Source organism: Heterodontus francisci, chromosome 7 (genome assembly GCF_036365525.1).
Source record: "Heterodontus francisci isolate sHetFra1 chromosome 7, sHetFra1.hap1, whole genome shotgun sequence".
NCBI classification, from domain to species: domain Eukaryota; kingdom Metazoa; phylum Chordata; class Chondrichthyes; order Heterodontiformes; family Heterodontidae; genus Heterodontus; species Heterodontus francisci.
In genome coordinates this window covers 11,996,163-12,016,847 of record NC_090377.1, presented here as the reverse complement: position 1 = coordinate 12,016,847, position 20,685 = coordinate 11,996,163, and the positions used below count along the sequence as shown (strand labels likewise).

Sequence of the window (20,685 nt, the reverse complement as noted above, 5' to 3'; positions counted from 1 at the left end):
TCTTTGACTCACTCTCCCTTGTCTGTGTCACTCTGTCTCCCTCTCCAGGGGAGTTGTCCCCAGTCTCTTGGCCAATATTGATCCCTCAACCAGCATCACAAAAATAGCTCATCAGGTCATTATCTCGTCGCTGTTTGTGGGATCTTGCTGTGTGCAAACTGGCTGCTGTGTTTCCGACATGACATGACAACAGTGACTCCACTTTAGGAAGTATTTCATTGGGTGGAAAGTGCTTTGGGACATCCTGAGGTCATGAAAGCTGCTACAGAAATGCAAGTCTTCCTTTATGTCTGATAACACTGCCGTTGTGAACGGTACAGAATGAGGAACCTATTAACCCTTTGCTGTAACTAAGGGAATAAAACTCCATTGAGTGAATGTCAGCTTTCGCAAATCAGATTTGGAGTAGAGCGGAGACATCTTTGATCAATAGAACAGAAATGATTTAGTTCACAAATATTGCAAAACTATTGCTGGCTGTGCATTGACTATTCCCAGAGAGATTGTGTGTCTATATTACAGAGATGATCTTTTCCCTTTTAGCCTATGCTTGCTAACCAGTCAGCTGTACCTCTCGTCTGCCGATGGCACTGTGGTCAGTCGGTACTGCTGGGGGCGGAGCTTTGGGACCTTTTCCATCTCCATGGAGATCGCATACTGGGTGACATCATCTTGCCATGACAACCCTAGAAAGATGCAAGAGGCACAGGAGGTCCAGTTAAAGTAAAAAAAAAAGGAACAGCAGCTGTCAAAAAAGGTTTGAATCATTTGACACTTGACAGGGAGAGGGAAAGAGGGGGGGGGAGGGAGAGGGAGGGAAAGAGGGGGGGGGAGGGAGAGGGAGGGAAAGAGGGGGGGGGAGGGAGAGGGAGGGAAAGAGGGGGGGGGAGGGAGAGGGAGGGAAAGAGGGGGGGGGAGGGAGAGGGAGGGAAAGAGGGGGGGGGAGGGAGAGGGAGGGAAAGAGGGGGGGGGAGGGAGGTGGAAAGAGGGGGGGGGAGGGAGGTGGAAAAAGGGGGGGGAGGTGGAAAAAGGGGGGGGAGGTGGAAAAAGGGGGGGAGGTGGAAAAAGGGGGGGAGGTGGAAAAAGGGGGGGAGGTGGAAAAAGGGGGGGAGGTGGAAAAAGGGGGGGAGGTGGAAAAAGGGGGGGAGGTGGAAAAAGGGGGGGAGGTGGAAAAAGGGGGGGAGGTGGAAAAAGGGGGGGAGGTGGAAAAAGGGGGGGAGGTGGAAAAAGGGGGGGAGGTGGAAAAAGGGGGGGAGGTGGAAAAAGGGGGGGAGGTGGAAAAAGGGGGGGAGGTGGAAAAAGGGGGGGAGGTGGAAAAAGGGGGGGAGGTGGAAAAAGGGGGGGAGGTGGAAAAAGGGGGGGAGGTGGAAAAAGGGGGGGAGGTGGAAAAAGGGGGGGAGGTGGAAAAAGGGGGGGAGGTGGAAAAAGGGGGGGAGGTGGAAAAAGGGGGGGAGGTGGAAAAAGGGGGGGAGGTGGAAAAAGGGGGGGAGGTGGAAAAAGGGGGGGAGGAGGAAAAAGGGGGGGAGGAGGAAAAAGGGGGGGAGGTGGAAAAAGGGGGGGAGGTGGAAAAAGGGGGGGAGGTGGAAAAAGGGGGGGAGGTGGAAAAAGGGGGGGAGGTGGAAAAAGGGGGGGAGGTGGAAAAAGGGGGGGAGGTGGAAAAAGGGGGGGAGGTGGAAAAAGGGGGGGAGGTGGAAAAAGGGGGGGAGGTGGAAAAAGGGGGGGAGGTGGAAAAAGGGGGGGAGGTGGAAAAAGGGGGGGAGGTGGAAAAAGGGGGGGAGGTGGAAAAAGGGGGGGAGGTGGAAAAAGGGGGGGAGGTGGAAAAAGGGGGGGAGGTGGAAAAAGGGGGGGAGGTGGAAAAAGGGGGGGAGGTGGAAAAAGGGGGGGAGGTGGAAAAAGGGGGGGAGGTGGAAAAAGGGGGGGAGGTGGAAAAAGGGGGGGAGGTGGAAAAAGGGGGGGAGGTGGAAAAAGGGGGGGAGGTGGAAAAAGGGGGGGAGGTGGAAAAAGGGGGGGAGGTGGAAAAAGGGGGGGAGGTGGAAAAAGGGGGGGAGGTGGAAAAAGGGGGGGAGGTGGAAAAAGGGGGGGAGGTGGAAAAAGGGGGGGAGGTGGAAAAAGGGGGGGAGGTGGAAAAAGGGGGGGAGGTGGAAAAAGGGGGGGAGGTGGAAAAAGGGGGGGAGGTGGAAAAAGGGGGGGAGGTGGAAAAAGGGGGGGAGGTGGAAAAAGGGGGGGAGGTGGAAAAAGGGGGGGAGGTGGAAAAAGGGGGGGAGGTGGAAAAAGGGGGGGAGGTGGAAAAAGGGGGGGAGGTGGAAAAAGGGGGGGAGGTGGAAAAAGGGGGGGAGGTGGAAAAAGGGGGGGAGGTGGAAAAAGGGGGGGAGGTGGAAAAAGGGGGGGAGGTGGAAAAAGGGGGGGAGGTGGAAAAAGGGGGGGAGGTGGAAAAAGGGGGGGAGGTGGAAAAAGGGGGGGAGGTGGAAAAAGGGGGGGAGGTGGAAAAAGGGGGGGAGGTGGAAAAAGGGGGGGAGGTGGAAAAAGGGGGGGAGGTGGAAAAAGGGGGGGAGGTGGAAAAAGGGGGGGAGGTGGAAAAAGGGGGGGAGGTGGAAAAAGGGGGGGAGGTGGAAAAAGGGGGGGAGGTGGAAAAAGGGGGGGAGGTGGAAAAAGGGGGGGAGGTGGAAAAAGGGGGGGAGGTGGAAAAAGGGGGGGAGGTGGAAAAAGGGGGGGGAGGTGGAAAAAGGGGGGGGAGGTGGAAAAAGGGGGGGGAGGTGGAAAAAGGGGGGGGAGGTGGAAAAAGGGGGGGGAGGTGGAAAAAGGGGGGGGAGGTGGAAAAAGGGGGGGGAGGTGGAAAAAGGGGGGGGAGGTGGAAAAAGGGGGGGGAGGTGGAAAAAGGGGGGGGAGGTGGAAAAAGGGGGGGGAGGTGGAAAAAGGGGGGGGAGGTGGAAAAAGGGGGGGGAGGTGGAAAAAGGGGGGGGAGGTGGAAAAAGGGGGGGGAGGTGGAAAAAGGGGGGGGAGGTGGAAAAAGGGGGGGAGGTGGAAAAAGGGGGGGAGGTGGAAAAAGGGGGGGAGGTGGAAAAAGGGGGGGGAGGTGGAAAAAGGGGGGGAGGTGGAAAAAGGGGGGGAGGTGGAAAAAGGGGGGGAGGTGGAAAAAGGGGGGGAGGTGGAAAAAGGGGGGGAGGTGGAAAAAGGGGGGGAGGTGGAAAAAGGGGGGGAGGTGGAAAAAGGGGGGGAGGTGGAAAAAGGGGGGGAGGTGGAAAAAGGGGGGGAGGTGGAAAAAGGGGGGGAGGTGGAAAAAGGGGGGGAGGTGGAAAAAGGGGGGGAGGTGGAAAAAGGGGGGGAGGTGGAAAAAGGGGGGGAGGTGGAAAAAGGGGGGGAGGTGGAAAAAGGGGGGGAGGTGGAAAAAGGGGGGGAGGTGGAAAAAGGGGGGGAGGTGGAAAAAGGGGGGGAGGTGGAAAAAGGGGGGGAGGTGGAAAAAGGGGGGGAGGTGGAAAAAGGGGGGGAGGTGGAAAAAGGGGGGGAGGTGGAAAAAGGGGGGGAGGTGGAAAAAGGGGGGGAGGTGGAAAAAGGGGGGGAGGTGGAAAAAGGGGGGGAGGTGGAAAAGGGGGGGAGGTGGAAAAAGGGGGGGAGGTGGAAAAAGGGGGGGAGGTGGAAAAAGGGGGGGAGGTGGAAAAAGGGGGGGAGGTGGAAAAAGGGGGGGAGGTGGAAAAAGGGGGGGAGGTGGAAAAAGGGGGGGAGGTGGAAAAAGGGGGGGAGGTGGAAAAAGGGGGGGAGGTGGAAAAAGGGGGGGAGGTGGAAAAAGGGGGGGAGGTGGAAAAAGGGGGGGAGGTGGAAAAAGGGGGGGAGGTGGAAAAGGGGGGGAGGTGGAAAAAGGGGGGGAGGTGGAAAAAGGGGGGGAGGTGGAAAAAGGGGGGGAGGTGGAAAAAGGGGGGGAGGTGGAAAAAGGGGGGGAGGTGGAAAAAGGGGGGGAGGTGGAAAAAGGGGGGGAGGTGGAAAAAGGGGGGGAGGTGGAAAAGGGGGGGAGGTGGAAAAAGGGGGGGAGGTGGAAAAAGGGGGGGAGGTGGAAAAAGGGGGGAGGTGGAAAAAGGGGGGGAGGTGGAAAAAGGGGGGGAGGTGGAAAAAGGGGGGGAGGTGGAAAAAGGGGGGGAGGTGGAAAAAGGGGGGGAGGTGGAAAAAGGGGGGGAGGTGGAAAAAGGGGGGGAGGTGGAAAAAGGGGGGGAGGTGGAAAAAGGGGGGGAGGTGGAAAGGGGGGAGAGGGAGGGAGGGGAGAGAAAGAGAGAGAGAGAGACAGGAAAAAACATAAAACAAAAAAAAAGTGCAGATAAACCAATGGTTATAAATATAAGATAGTCACGAATAAATCCAACAGGGAATTCTAGAGCAACTTCTTTAGCCAGACAGTGGTGAGAATGTGGAACTCACTATCATAGGGAGTGGCTGAGGTGAATAGTATAGATACATTTAAGGGGAAGCTGGATAAAAACATGAGCTGGATAAAAAAAAATGGAATATGATATGTTGATATGGATGAAGTAGTATGGAAGGAGGCTCATTTGAAGCATAAACACCAGCATGGACCTGTTGAGCCGAATGGCCTGTTTCTGTGCTTTAAAATTCTCTAATTCTGGATGCTATTCTCACAAACATGACAATCGTTAGCTGGACCTCAGGTACTGAGGTCCGCACACTTGTTAATGATTCAACAACCTTATTTGACATGCAACAGTGGATAGTGTCACAGGCATGGGGCACGTAAATTCTAGAAGCCGTCAACTGTGGGAGTGACTGATCACCTGACAGGCTACAATTTGATCTTAGAGCCCTGCATCAATGTTAAGCTTCAATACAGAATTCTACACAATGGGAGTGAACAGCAAGAGATTTACCACACTGGAATTCTGAAAAATGAACTGAATGGTAAGAAAATGGGTCCATTGGGATTCTCTACAATGGGTGCCAATAGGAAGGGGTTTGATCCGTTGGGATTCCGGACAATGGGTGCCAATGGGAAGGGGGTTTGATCCGTTGGGATTCTTGACAATGGGCGCCAATGGGAAGGGGGTTTGATCCGTTGGGATTCTGGACAATGGGCGCCAATGGGAAGGGGGTTTGATCCGTTGGGATTCTATATAATTTAAAGATTTAAGGTGAGAGGGAGGAGGTTTAAAGGGGATCAAAGGGGTAAATTTTTCACACAAAGAATAGTGGGTATCTGGAATGAGCTGCCCGAGGAGGTGGAGGAGGCAGGAACAGTAGCGACATTTAAGAGGCATCTGGACAGGTACTTGAATGAGCAAGGCATAGAGGGATATGGAATTAATGCAGGCAGGTGGGATTAGTATAGATCAGCATTATGGTCAGCATGGACGCAGTGGGCCGAAGGGCCTGTTTCTATGCTGTACGACTCTATGACAATGGGCGCCAATGGGCAGGGGTTTGATCCATTGGGATTCTATACAATGGGCGCCAATGGGAAGGGGGTTTGATCCATTGGGATTCTATACAATGGGTGCCAATGGGAAGGGGGTTTGATCCGTTGGGATTCTATACAATGGGAGTGAATGTGCCCTTTATAATTGAATGGTTAAAACAGGAGCTGATTTTCCTCGATGCTGTGCGTTCCCTACCTTGTAACATCAGATGCTTCAACACCTCTTGCAGGCGTTGAAGGACAGCAGCTGATATATCATACTGGGTCCTGGATGGCACCATGGTGTCCTGACAGTGCCCAAAGAGTCCATCTAAAGAAAGAATACATTTTTAATTTCGGTACTGGGATATTCTCCTTGGCCAGCACTCAATCTATCACCAAGGGAACCAAAAACATTACGGCCACAGACCAGGGAATTGCTGACCAAGTTTAAAGGCCCATAGAAAGAAAAGAAGAAAGTTAACTCTCAATCTGCACCTTGCATAATCTCAGGACATCCCAAAGCAATTTACAGACAATCAAGTACTTCTGAAGTGCAGGCACTGTTGTAATTGTAAACAGGGCAGTCGACCTGGGCTTTGTAATAGAGACACTGAGTACAACAGCAAGGATGTTACAGTGAACCTGTATAAAACTCTGGTTCGGCCTCAGCTGGAGTACTGTGTCCAATTCTGGGCACCACATTTTAGGAAGGATGTGAAGGTTTTAGAGAGGGAATGAACGTGGACAGATTGGAGCAGCTGGGGCTGTTCCAATTAGAGAAAGAGGAGATTTGATTGAAGTGTTCAAAATCAAGAGGAGGTTTGGACAGAGTAGATAGGGAGAAACTGTTCCCACTGGCAGAAGGTTCAAGAATCAGAGGGCACAAATTTAACACTATTTGCAAAAGAACCAAAGGTGACATGGGGGAGAAAAGTTTTATTTTTTTAAATGCAGCGAGTGGTTAGGATCTGGAATGCACTGCCTGAGAGTGTGGTGGAGGCTGATTCAATCATGGCTTTCAAAAGGGAATTGGACAATTATAAGAGAAAAGATTTGCAGGGCTATGGGGAAAAGGCGGCGGACTGGCCCTTGCAGAGAGCCAGCATGGACAGGGATGGGCTAAATGGCCTCCTCCTATGCTGCAGTTCCATGATGCTAATTTACACACAGCGAGATTCCACAAACAACAGATAGAATCACAATCTCAGCACAGAAGGTGGCCATTCAGTCCATCTTCACAGTGCTGCTGTTTGAACAAGCTGTCCAATTTATTTCCACGCCCCTGCTTTTCCCCCATAACCCTGCAAGAGTTCTCTTCAAGCACATGTCCAATAACCTTTTCAAAAGTTCCTCTGGATTCTTCTTTCTCCACCCTTTCCAGGTGCTCTGGTCCAGTTCTTTAATACTCTGCATGAAGAAATTTCTCCTCCATATGCTTGAGTCGGTTAACTGGTAATGTATAGAGAACACGTTGTATGCTAGAATCTCTATCTTACACCATCTACAAGGCACAAGACAGGAGTGTGATGGAATACTCTCCACTTGTCTGGATGGGTGCAGCTCAAGAAGCTCGACACCATCCAGGACAAAGCAGTCTACTTGACTGACACCCCATCCACCTCCTTCAACATTCACTCCCTCCACCACCGACCATCTACAAGACGCACTGCAGCAACTCACCAAACCTTCTTTGACAGCACCTTCCAAACCCGTGACCTCTACCACCTAGAAGGACAAGGGCAGCAGATGCATGGGAACACCACCACCTGCAAGTTCCCCTCCAAGCCACACACCATCCTGACTTGGAACTATATCGCCGTTCCTTCACTGTCGCTGGGTCAAAATCCTGGAACTCCCTTCCTAACAGCACTGTGGGTGTCCCTACTCCACATGGACTGCAGTGGCTCACCGCCACCTTCTCAAGGGCAATTAAGGATGGGCAATAAATGATGGCTTAGCCAGCGACGCCCACATCCCACGAAAGAATAAAAAAAAACTAAAATCAATATCAATTGTGCTGAGTCAGTTCTGTAACTCATTTAATTGAGAAACCACCACCTTATTCTGCAATCTTATCAGTTTCTGGCTTCAAAGGCTAGGAGGATGCTAAACTAGTCTGTTACACTAAACCCTTTATAAAATACTATGTGCCTCAGCTGGACTATTGTGCTCAATTCTGGGCATCACACTTTAGGAAGGAGGTGGAGGCTTTGGAGAGGGTGCAGAGGAAATTTACTGGAATGACATCAGGGATGAGGGGCTTAGGTTGTGTTGAGAGACTGGAGAAGCCGAGATTGTTCTCCTTAGAGCAGAGAAGGTTAAGAGGAAATTTAACAGAGGCGTTCAAAATCATGAAGGGTTTCGATAGAGTAAATAAATAAAGCGAAACGGTTTCCAGTGGCTGAAGGGTCAGTTACCAGAGGGAACAGGGATTTAAGATGATTGACAAAAGGGCCAGTGGTGAAAGGAGGGAGGAAAAACTTTTTTTTTAAACGCAACAAGTGGTTAGGATTTTGAATGCACTACCTGAGAGGGCAGTGGATGCAGAATTAATGGTAGCTTTCAAAAGGGAATTGGATAAATATTTGGAGAAAAGAATTGCAGGGATATGGGGATACAGCAGGTGGGTAGTTAGTGGGACTAACTGGATTGCTCTTTGAAAGAGCTAGTGCAGACTTGATGGGCCAAATGGCCTTCTTCTGTGCTGTACTATTCTATGATTCAAAGTAGCTAGAGTGCTCTAGCTTGTTGCTTTAGTTAAGGAAGAAAAATCAGATGAGATGACCCAGTGCAAGCACAGGCTGAAAATGTACCCGTGTCTATTATCCCCAATGATAGGTGAATGGATTCCAGCTATAAAGATCCCAGAGTTTATCTAACCATCGAGGATAAATTCTGATCCACTTTTGCCTTTAAAAGATGCATGCTCATTAGCAAATGCGTCTTGGGGCAACCACATGTTGTATGAAGTGTCTCCAGCTACTTGAGCTCAAGTTCAGGGTTTCCAAGCTGTTGGAGTCACTGCGGAGCATCAGGGAGCAGCAGTGTTTCCTGAATCGTACGTTCCAGAAGGTGGTCACCCCCACAGGCAGTGAGAGTTTAGCATAGTAAATGGGTGGCCACCTGGAAGAGGTAGGAAGTGGAGTCTTCGCGGTCTCAATCCAGTACTCAGCATTGGAGACTGCTGGGAGTGATGACATCTGAAAAGAGTGCAGTCCAGACCGTGGCACCAATGGGAAAAGGAATATACAGGAGGGAAAAACAGAGTAGAAAATGTAGTCGCTGTAGGAGATTCCATAGTTAGGGGGACAGACAGGCATTTCTGTAACCATCATTGAGAGCCGGTGTTTTTTTAAAAATTCGTTTCTCGAGATGTGAACGTCACTGGCTAGGCCAGCATTTGTTGCCCATCCCTAACTGCCCTTGAGAAGGTGGTGGTGAACCGCTGCAGACCATGTAGTGTAGGTATACCAACAGTGATGTTAGGGAGGGAGTTCCAGGATTTTGACCCAGCGACATTGAAGGAACGTCAATATAGTTCCAGGGCAGGGTAGTGTGTGGCTTGTAGGGGAACTTGCAGATGGTGCGTTGCCTCCTTGGTGCCAGAGTCAAGGGCATCACATAGTACAGAATATTCTGCAGAGGGAAGGGAGTGAGCCAGAAGTTATGGCGCATGTAAGTACCAACAATAGAGGGAGCAAGGTCCTCAGTCAGATTTCCAAGAGCTAGGGAGGAAGTTAAAAAGTAGGACCTCAAGGGTAGTAATCTCTGGATTAATCCCAGTGCTACACACTAGCGAGAGTAGCAATTGGAAGATAGGGGAGGATCAATGAGTGGCTTGAGGCATGGTGCAGGAGGGAGAGCTTCGGATTCTTGGGGCATTGGGACCAGTTCTGGGCAGGAGGCACCTATTCAAAAGGGATGGGTTACACCTCAACAGGACTGGGACCAATTTCCTCACCGGGACATTCACTAGTGTGGCTGGGAAGGGTTTAAACGAAATTGGCAGTGGGGTGGGAACCAGCATATAAAAGTAGAAAAGAGGAATAAATGGATAGCACCAGAGAAGGACGTAGTACCAGATTAGATAGGGAGCAGTCAAAGAAGGACGAGAAATACAAAGATGGGTTTTGAGTACACGTATGAAAGCACAAAGCATGGTGAATAAGATTGTTGAGCTATAAGCACAAATAGCCATGTAGGAATATGATGTAGTGGCAATAACGGAAACATGGCTTAAAAATGGTGAGGATTGGACACTTAATATACAAGGATACAAAACGTTCAGAAAAGATAGGGAACGAAAAAGGGAGGATTGTCCTTTAAGGTCAAAAGGCAGAATCCATTTGATTCGAGTTGAGAAGCAAAAAGGGTATGATTACATCACGGGGGGTATTCTATAGGCCTCCAAATAGTGAGAGATAGAGGAACAAATGCACAGGATTAAAGAGATGTGCAAGAACTATAGTGTGGTGATATTGGGGGACTTTAATTATAGAGTCATTTACAGTCATTTACGACACAGAAGGAGGCCATTCGACCCATCGAGTCCATACCAGCTCTCCAGAGCAATGGAATCTGTCCCACTCTGCGGCTCAATCCCCATAGCCCTGCAAGTCTATTTTTCTCAGGTGGCCAGCCAACTTCCTCTTGAAGTCATTGATCATCTCCACTTCCACCATCCTTGTGGGAAGCAAGTTCCATGTCATTACCATCCGCTGTATAAAAAAAGTGCTTCCTTGTATTCCCCTGCATCTTTTGCCCAAAGCTTGCAATCTGTGTCCCCTAGTCCTTGTACCATTAGTTAATGGGAACAGCTTTACCTTGTCTAACTTATCTAAGCATTTCATAAACTTGCATACTTCTATTAAATCTCCCCTCAATCTCCTTTATTTTGAGAACTTCGGGTTCCCTTTCAAGTTGACTGTCATTCTACTTTCATATCCTCTCGTTGCCAGTCTAATTTTCCTCTTCACTTCTCCTCTCAACTTATTTTATTTTAGTTTTATTTTTTATTTTAGAGATACAGCACTGAAACGGGTCCTTCGGCCCACCGAGTCTGTGCCGACCAACAACCACCCATTTATACTAATCCTACATTAATCCCATATTTCCTACCACATCCTCACCATTCTCCTACCTACACTAGGGGCAATTTACAATGGCCAATTTACCTATCAACCTGCAAGTCTTTGGCAGTGGGAGGAAACCGGAGCACCCAGCGAAAACCCACGCGGTCACAGGGAGAACTTGCAAACTCTGCACAGGCAGTACCCAGAATCGAACCCGGGTCCCTGGAGCTGTGAGGCTGCGGTGCTAACCACTGCGCCGCCCAACATATTGTATATGGCCTGGTTCTCACCTGTTGAGTTCAACTGACATGCATCATACACCCACCTTTTTTGTTTCATCATCACCTCTATCTCCCTCGTCAGCCAAGGAGCCCTGTTCTTGGTTCCTTTACCTCTCACCCTTGTTGGAATGTTCCTAGCCTGTACATGAAGTATCTCCTCCTTAAAGATAACACATTGTTCCGAGACAGTTCTTGCTGCCGGTCTTTGGTTCCATTCTACCCTGGCTAGATCCCTTCTCATCGCATTGAAATTAACCCTCTTCCAATCTAGACATTCTACCTTATTTTGTTCCTTGCTTTTCTACATTACTAGTCTAAACCTTATGATACGATGATCACTGTTACCCAAGTGTCTCCCAACAGACACTTGATCCACTTGGTCCACCTCATTTCCCAGCACTGCCTCTTTTCTAGTTGGGCTGAGAACATACTGATCAAGGAAGTTCTCCTGAACACATTTTAGAAATTCCCCCCCCCTCCTTGCCTTTACTCTAAAATTATCCCAATCGATATTTGGGTAATTAAAGTCCCCCAATATCAACACTCTATAGTTCTTGCACATCTCTGTGATTTCCCTACAGATTTGCTCCTCTATCTCAGTCTCACTATTTGGAGGCCTATAGAACACCCCCCGTTGTGTGATCATACCCTTTTTTGCTCAACTCTAACCAAATAGATCTGTCCTTGCCCCTTCAAGGACATCCTCCCTTTCCAGCACAGCAATGTCTTCTCTAATCAGGACTGCCACCTCACCTCCCTTTTTTCCTTCCCTATCTTTTCTGAACACTTTATATTCTTGTATATTAAGTGTCCAGTCCTCACCATTTTTAAGCCACATTTCCATATTGCCACTACATCATATTCCCACACGGCTATTTGTGCTTGGAGCTCACCAACCTTATTCCCCACACTTTGTGCATTTACACACACGCATCGTAAATCTGTCTTTACATTCTTCGTAGTCCTTCTCATCTAATATGGAACGACTCCCTTCTCCAGTACTGTCTAACACTCTCACTCTGACCCCACCTCACACTTTGCTTTTTCCTATTCCAGTGCTATCTGTCTCTTCTAACTCTGCATCTTGGTGTTTCTCTCTTGGATTATCTCCTGGTTCCCACACTCAACCAAGTTAGTTTAAACCCTCCCCAATAGCACTAGAAAATCATCCCACAAGGAAATCTGTCCCAATGAGGCAGAAAGGAATAGACAATTATGCTGATAGGGTGAGTTAGAGAAGAGTGGGAGGCAGCTTGTGTGGAACATAAACACAAGCATGGATAAGCTGGGCCGAATGGCCTGTTTCTGTGCTTCAGAACTCTACGTAAAATAATCACAGCCAAGTTTGATCAAGCGTTCTCAGGGCAGTGATGATACATGGCAACTCTGTCTGATTTTGCCCCCAACTCCATACAAAAGGGGAGCAGGGGCTATTGGAAACCCCTATACCATCGCAACATAACTAACCTATCAGGGATAGAGCCCTCTAGGTCTGCACAGGGTTTAGAGGCAGGGGAAGGAAGAGGGGCAAAGGAGGAAGAGAGAGGGGGCAAGAAGGAAAGACAACTTATCTATAGTGTTTTTAACAGAATAAAACATCCAAAGGCACTTAATAGGAGCAGCATAAAACAAAATACGACACCAAGCCACAGGAGGAGATGACCATGGTCAGATGATCAAAAGCTTGGTCAAAGAGGTAGGTTTTAAGGAGTGTCTTAAAAGAGGAAAAGCGAGGTGGAGAGGTGTTGGGAGGGAATTCCAGAGCTTGGGACCCAGGCAACTGAAGCTGTGACCACCAATGGTGGAGCGATTAAAATCAGGAGCGCACAAGAGGCCAGAATTAGAAGAGCCAAATCATACATCACAGAGAGATGCCATTTGGCCCATCGTGCTTATGCTGGCTCCCAAACAGCTATCCAATTAGAGCCGCACTCCCCCATGCTCTTTCCTCATAGCCTTGAAAACTTTTCCTTTTCAAGTATTTATCCAATTCCCTTTTGAAAGTTACTATTGAATCTGCTTTCACTGCCCGTTCGGGCAGCGCGTTCCAGATCACAACAACTCAGTGAGTAAATCCAATTCTCATCATCTCTCTGGATCTTTAGTCAACTATATTAAAACCAGTGTCGTCTGCTTAGTGACCCTCCCACTGGTAGAAGCAGGGAGAAAAGGAGAGGAGTCACATAAACACATTTTGAACACTTAATTGGTTTGAGAAAAAAAAAATCAATTCTCATCAAATCTCAAGGAAGGGAGGGAAAATTTGACTCCAACAGCTGCAGAGGGGACCCATGCTTCACATTAAATAAAGGGCGACAACGTCATTTCAAACATTCAGTAACAAACTCGTGTTTTTTCCACAGGCTTGAAACTCTGTTGCACCAGATAAAGGGCCATTGACTGTGCACTTGTCAAAAGAGACGTGGCCATTGCCATGGAAACAGAGCCCGCACGCAAATCTCTGCTCAGAGGGCAGAAGCTGTGTGAAGAGGGTGAAGTGTTACTTATTAAACATGAGCAGGCAAATCACAGGCTGATAAACGGAATGCACACCACTCCCCCAGCACCTCACTTTCCCAAGAGGATATTCTCTCTCACTCTTTCTCTCCCCCCTCCTCCCCCAGTAGCTGGTTTAATACGAATCATTGCTTTTTTTCCCCCATTTTACTTCGAATGGTCTCGCATCGAGCACTGCAGAGTGAATCAGCCCAGTGACGCAGCCAACAGCCACGTCACCAGCAGCAGCCAATGTGATTGCCGCTTAAAACAACGGGAATGGTCACGTCACCATGTCGACAGTGAATCCCAACCTCCCTGTTGGATCATCAGACCTGCGTTAAGATACCGCTTCATCAAGCCTCCGCATGGTGCCCACCAGTTACGTCACATACACTGGGAGCAGCTCCTTGAATTAAAGCCCTATTGGTTCACGCAATATAATTTCAGCAAGATTAGCAATTAACTCCCCTCCCCCGCCACCTCCGCATCTTTTGTGTGATCGAAGCAGAAACTTGCATTTATTAGTGCTTCATCATGTCTCTTGAAATGTCTGAGAATGCTTCACATAAATAGAATTAAACACCACAGAAGGAGGCCATTCAGCCCATTGTACCCGTGTTGGCACTTTGAAAGAGCTATCCGATATCCAATTAGTCCCACTCCACCCTGCTCCTTACCCAGAGCCCTGTAAATGCTTTCCCTGCAAATGTATCCCCAATTCCCTTTTGAAAGTTACTATTGAATGTGCTTCCACCGCCCTTTCAGGCAGCGCGTTCCAGATCACAACAACTCACTGTGTGTAAAAAAAAAAAAATTCTCATTTCCTCTCTGGATCTTCAGTCAATTACATTAAAACCGGTGTACCCTGGTTATTGACCCTCCTGCCACTGGAAACGGTTTCCATCTCAGAAAAGGGTCATTATGAAAGGAACAAAAAAAAAACATACTAAAGATTCTACCAAGTACCATCAACTGTCGGAGAGACCGAACAGCTGACAGACTACAATTTGTGTTAACGTTGTGCTTGAGTACAGAGTTCTATACAATGGGAGTGATTTACCCCAATGGGACTCTGTAGAGCGAGAATGAGTGGGAAGAGATTGGGCCCATTGGAGATTCTATACAATGGGAGTGAATCTATTTTCTTGAAGTGAAGTAACCGTTGGAGGCAAGCGGAACAGCCATTTCGTGCACAGGGGGAAAAAAAAAAGTCCCACAAATGGCAGGGAGATGGCTGAGTGGTCAAATTTGTTTTCGCCAATTGAGGGAAGAAATACTGGCCAAGGCTCCAGGAGAACAACCTTGCTCTTCTTCAAAATGGCAATTTCCACATCCGCACAAACAGGGGTTTCGGTTGAGCACCTCACCCGATATATCGTACTAATGACGGGGCAGTAACCCACTCGGTAGTGCTCTGAGAGGGTCGGAGCACATTTCATCAACTTGTATTTACGTAGCTCCTTTAATGTCCCAAGGCACTTCACCTGTAGGAGTGTTAGCAGACAAAATGTGACACTGAGCCACATAAGGAGATATTAGGGCAGGTGACCAAAAGCTTGGTCAAAGAGGTTGGATTTAAGAAGTGTGTTAAAGGAGGAAAGAGAGGTGGAGAGATTTAGGGAGGGAATTGCAGAGCTTAGGGCCCAGGCAGCTGAAGGCAGAGCCAATTGTGGAGCAATGGAAATGGGAGTTGCACAAGAGGCTGGAATCGAAGGAGCGCAGAGATCTGGGAGGGTAGGAGACCTGGAGGAGGTTACAGACAAAGGGAGGGGGGAAGAGGCTATGGACTGTTTCCGTTTAATATCTCATCGTGAGGGTGGTACATACAACATTCCCTCAGTGCTTCACTTGAGTGTCAGTTTAGATGATGTGTTAAATCCTGCAGCGAAGTTGAAACTGTAAACAAACCAGGTTATCGCAGAGATCCAAACTGCAGTATCTGATTTACCAAGTCAACCTATAGTCATTTTAACATGCAGCCAACTTAACAGTCTAAGGCTGTAAAAATACATCAACCAACACACACCCATTGCTGCATCAACCTGTCAGCTGATGAACACCAGCAGATAGGAGAAAAGCGTTGTGAAAAAGGTGCATAATGAGAGTGTTGGACAATACTAGAGAAGGGAGTAGTTAGATATTATTAGTTCCATATTAGATGGGAGCAGATGGAGAAGGGCTACAAGGAATGTAAAGACAGGATTACAATGAATATGTGTAAACACACAAAGTATGGGGAATAATGTTGGTGAGCTACTTACACAAATAACAGTGTGGGAATATGATGTAGTGGCAATAATGGAAATGTGGCTTAAAAATGGGAAGGACTGGGCACTTAATATACAAGAATATAAAGTGTTCAAAAAAAGATAGAGAAGGAAAAAAAAAAAGGGATGGGATGGCAGTCCTGATTAGGGAAGATACTATTCTTGGAAAGGGAGGATTTTTTTTATTCATTCATAGGATGTGAACGTCGCTGGCCAGGCCAGCATTTATTACCCATCTCTAATTGCCCTTAAGAAGGTGGTGGTGAGCTGCCTACTTGAACCGCTGCAGTCCATGTGGGGTAGGTACACCCACAGTGTCCTTGAGGGGGCAAGGACAGAATCCATTTGGTTCAAGTTGAGAAGCAAAAAGGGTATGATCAAACTGCTGGGGGTATTCTATAGGCCTCTAAATAGTGTGTGTGAGTGCATGCACAAGAGTGGCAAATGAGCAGGGAAATGACAGAGATGTGCAAAAACTATACAGTGGTGGTACTGGGGGACTTTAATTACCCAAATATCAATTGGGATAATTTTAGAGTAAAGGCAAGGAGGAGAAATTTCTGAAATGTGTTCAGAAAAATTTCCTTGATGTGCTTGGTCCACTTAGAAAAGAGGCATAGCTGGATCTGGTGCTGGGAAATGAGGTGGGCCAAGTGCCTATGGGGGTGCACTTGGGCAAGAGTGATCATATCATAAAGTTTAAACTAGTAATGCAGAAAAGCAATGAACAATACAAAATAGAACAGCTAGACTGGAAGAGGACTAATTTCAATGCGATGAGAAAGGATCTAGCCAGGGTAGAAGGAAACCAAAGACTGACAGAAAAAACTAACAGAACAATGGGTTATCTTTAAGAAAGAGATGCCTCAGGTACAGGCCAAGTACATTCCAACAAGGGCGAAAGGTAAAGGAACCAATAACAGGGCTCCTTGGATGACGAGGGAGATAAGAGATTTCTGCTGAAGCAAAAACAGAAGGTTTTAGTTTAGCGATACAGCACTGAAACAGGTCCTTCGGCCCACCGAGTCTGTGCCGACCATCAACCACCCATTTATACTAATCCTACACTAATTCCATATTCCTACAATATCCCCACCTGTCCCTATATTCCCCTACCACCTACACTAGGGGCAATTTATAATGGCCAATTTACCTATCAACCTGCAAGTCTTTTGGCTGTGGGAGGAAACCAGAGCACCCGGAGGAAACCCACGCAGACACAGGGAGAACTTGCAAACTCCACACAGGCAGTACCCAGAATTGAACCCGGGTCGCTGCAGCTGTGAGGCTGCGGTGCTAACCCCTGCGCCACCTTGCCGCCCAAATTTGTTAGGTGAATTCTTCAAGCAAGAACAAGGCCACATACAATAAGTTAAGAGGAGAGGTGAAGAGGAAAATAAAACTAGCAAAGAGAAAATGTGAGAATAGAATGGCAGTCAACATAAAAGAGAACCCAAAAATCTTCTACCGACATGTAAATAAGCGCATAGTAAGAGGTGGAGTGGGGCCTGTTAGGGACAAAGAGGGTAATAGAGGCACAGGGCAAGGCTAGAACACTTTATACTGGTATTTACTAAGGAAGAGATGTCTGACAAAATATCGGTAGAAGTGGAGAGAGTAGAAGCAATAGATAGGGTCAGAATCGAGAGGGAGGAGGTACAGGAAAGGCTGGCTGTGCTTAGGGTAGATTAGTTACCTGGTCTGGATGGCTTGCTCCCAGATTGCTAAGGAAGTGGGGATGGAGATAGCGGAAAGGCTTGCTATAATCTTCCAATCTTCCCTGGATACGTGGGAGGTGCCAGAAGATTTGAGAGTGGAAAATGTGACACCCTTATTCAAGAAAGGGTGAAGGACAGTCCTAGCAACTACAGGACAGTTAGTTTATCAGTTTTAGAAACAATAATCATGGGGGGGAAAAAAACCAGCAGGTACTTTGAGATTCGAGTTAATTAAGGATAGCCAGCACTGATTTGTAAAAGGCAGATCATGCTTGCCTAAACTAATTGAATTTTTTGATGAAGTAACAGAGAAGAAGGTTAAAGGAGGGAATGCGGTGGATGTTGTCCATATGGATTTTAAGAAAGCGTTTGATAAAATACATGAAAGGCTGGTTAACAAAATTGAGGCTCATGCAATAGGAGGGTCAGTGTCCAACTGAATAAAGGCTTGAGGACAGAAGCAAGTCGTTGCTTTTCAGACTGGAGGATGGTAGACAGTGGTGGTGTTGCCGAAGGGTCAGTGCTGGGACCACTGCTTTTTTTGCTATATATAAATGACTTAGATCTTGCAATACAGAGTAGAATCTCAAAATTTGCCAATGATACCAAATTTGGAGGAGTGGCAAACAGGGAGGATGATATGAACCACCTGCAACAGGACATAGATAGGCTAGCAGAATGGGCAGAGAGGTGGCAGATGGAATTTAAACAGATAAGTGTGAGGTGATGCATTTTGTCAAAAAGGACAGGGGGAGGCGATATAGACTTAATGGCACAGTTCTAAAGAGTGTGCAGGAACAGCGGGACCCGGGGGTGCACGTGCATCGATCTTTGAAGGTGACTGAACATATTGAGAGAGTTGTCACGCACACAAGTGTGATGATACAAATAAACATGAACAAAATCCGAACAGCTATAAAAACTGACTCTCTTTTAAAAATAAACACTTCTTTTAAAAAGTGAACATACTCCAAAATGGCCGGAAAAACTGCTTAGCCTTTGTGTAATCAAACCGACAGGAATACAGGAAAATCTTCAAAGCGAACAGGTGTCAACTGAACTCATCCTACCCCTATCCTACAACATTCCAGAATTGAATGCCTGCTTCTGAAGTATAGAATTAGCCACATCTTGGGCCATTGTGTGATCACCATGGGGAAAGAGGTCAAAGCATCTCCGATCAGCAGGTGTGAAGTAATATAGCTTGACCTTAAAAAAAAAGCAGCTTAGAGAATGAGACTCCAGAGAAAGAAAAAGAAAAGTAACATTGAGCAGCTTGTTTCCAGCAAACCAGAAGGCACGTGTGCTGCTGTAGAATCCTACATCTATACTAGACAGCAGTGAACCAGAAGTGATCCACTGGCTTCAACTGAACTTTCAACTGAGAGAGAAATCTACAATCAGCTCAGGCCTGCAACCCAAGAACTCGATTTCCAAGAGAATTCGACCTTTACCCAATAAAAATTTATCAATTTCAGTTTTGCACTTGATCATTGACCCCCCCACCTCCACCCCCACCCACCCCCCCGACCTGAACAGCTTTTTGGGGGAAGAGAGTTCCAGATTTCCACTACCCTTTGTGTGAAGAAGTGCTTCCTGACATCACCTCTGAACACATGGTTCGAATTTTAAGATTACCACTCTTTGTTCAGGACTCCCCTCACCACAGGAAACAGTTTTTTGCTATCTACCCTATCAACTGCTTTAATTAGCTTAAATACCTGAATTAAATCACCCATTAATCTTCTATACTCAAGGGAATACAAACCAAATGTCCCAAGGCCCACACAGATGACGAAGGCAGCTTTTGTACAGAGAAACCCTGTTCGGTGGTGGGGTCTCAGAAAACAAACCCTGGAAAAACGTCTGCCTGAATTTTACCCATAGGATATCATGGAGAAAGTTCTAGATATTGGGTGAAGGTTGTCCTGGAAGGGAGAACAATTCCAATGAAGTTGGAGTAGGCATCAATTGTTCTCTGTGGTAGAAAATTCCAAAGCTGGACAGTGGGAGCTGGCAGATAATCGATGGGTCCTCAAATCTTGGCCTCGCCTGGGCAGTGACCAAGATGAGCAGATAAATCATACTTTGTTGGGCTAAGATGTCTAGCTATGACAGAACTTCCTCCTCCTTTTGGAGTTCATGGGCCACACAATGCTGGGCCTCCCTAGGGGCCAAGTGCTGGAAAATGGGATTAGAATAGATAGGTGCTTTATGGCTGGCACGGACATGATGGGCCGAAGGGCCCGTTTATATGCTGTGTAACTCAATGACTCCCGAACAAGGCTTTGTCTGGTGGAAATTCTAGCAACCAGGTAAGGGTTAAGAAATGCCACTATTTCTCTGCCCTCACCCCTCCCCCCCCCACCAAAAACGGGCACCCTGACCCCGCTGTCCTTGGACTACTTCACTGTTCCAATGAAGCTCAACAGAAGCTCAAGGAACCGCACCTCATCATTCAATTACGCACTTTACAGACTGAATGTTGATTTCAACCATTTCATATCATGACCATTGCTCCCATTTGCCTCAGACAGCAGCAATGGTTCTGCTGTTGCCATTTACACCTCCTCTAGACCCCTCTTTTGGTTCTTTACTTGTCTTATTACCACCTCCTTTCGCCTTGCAACATCATCACCCCTTTTGCCATTTAATCTCTCCTGCCTTCCACCCAATCATAGACCTTTCCCTTTTGTTCTTTTCTCCACTTTCCCTGCCTCTGTATTTGCTTAAAACCTGTTACATCTCTAATTTCTTCCAGTTCTGACAAAAGTTCATTAGTCTGAAACGTTGACTGATTCTCTCTCCACAGATGCTGCCAGTCCTGCTGAGTATTTCCGGCACCTTCTGTTCTAAGGGCAAGCTTAAAATTTGAACCTCACTCCCTCAAAGCTTCTGTTAGCGAGGAGATTTTTTCCTGCCTTCCTCCGTTCCCCTCTTTATCTCCCTATCCCCAACCCCACACCAATCCCCTTTATTAAAAAACTCCAATCTTCGTTCCATTATATCTTTTATCTGTTCTTTGTGCGCTTTTCAAACCTCCCCCTGAGAATGACACACTTTAAAAGGCTGCTACCATGAAAGTTAATTAGAATTTAAGTTGAATCAGTAAGAGAGCTGCCTGTACGCAGACTTCAACCCACACACAGCCTTGAGGGATAGTGATCGAGACTGGTGGGGGGGACTTTGGAAAAACAAGAGAGTGAGTCAGTCACTGAATATACACTTCCCGCACATCGAAAATTTCATCACATCAAGGTTTTAAACACTTTGAAACGCATAGGGTTAGACTGAAGAGGACCAAGATTATTAAACCATCTCATTGCAGTAATCAATGACCTCCCTCCTGCCAAACGTCAATAAGTTAAGTGAACTGCATTCTAAATCACTTCAAATACAGGCAAAGCAATCTCCTGCCGATTACCACCTACCACCCTCCCTCAGCTGATGAAT

At 47.6% G+C, this 20,685-nt stretch overlaps 1 protein-coding gene across 1 annotated transcript in view; it reads right to left on the bottom strand.

The window, feature by feature from the left end:
- LOC137371850 (receptor-type tyrosine-protein phosphatase-like N) overlaps positions 1-20,685 on the bottom strand; it is a 349,861-nt gene that overhangs the window by 302,981 nt on the left and 26,195 nt on the right. The window contains exons 3-4 of the mRNA XM_068034799.1: positions 5,610-5,723; positions 572-686 (exon numbers count right to left, since the gene is read on the bottom strand). Of these exons, the coding sequence (XP_067890900.1) occupies positions 572-686; positions 5,610-5,723 (229 nt within the window). The remainder of the gene's footprint in view (positions 1-571; positions 687-5,609; positions 5,724-20,685) is intronic.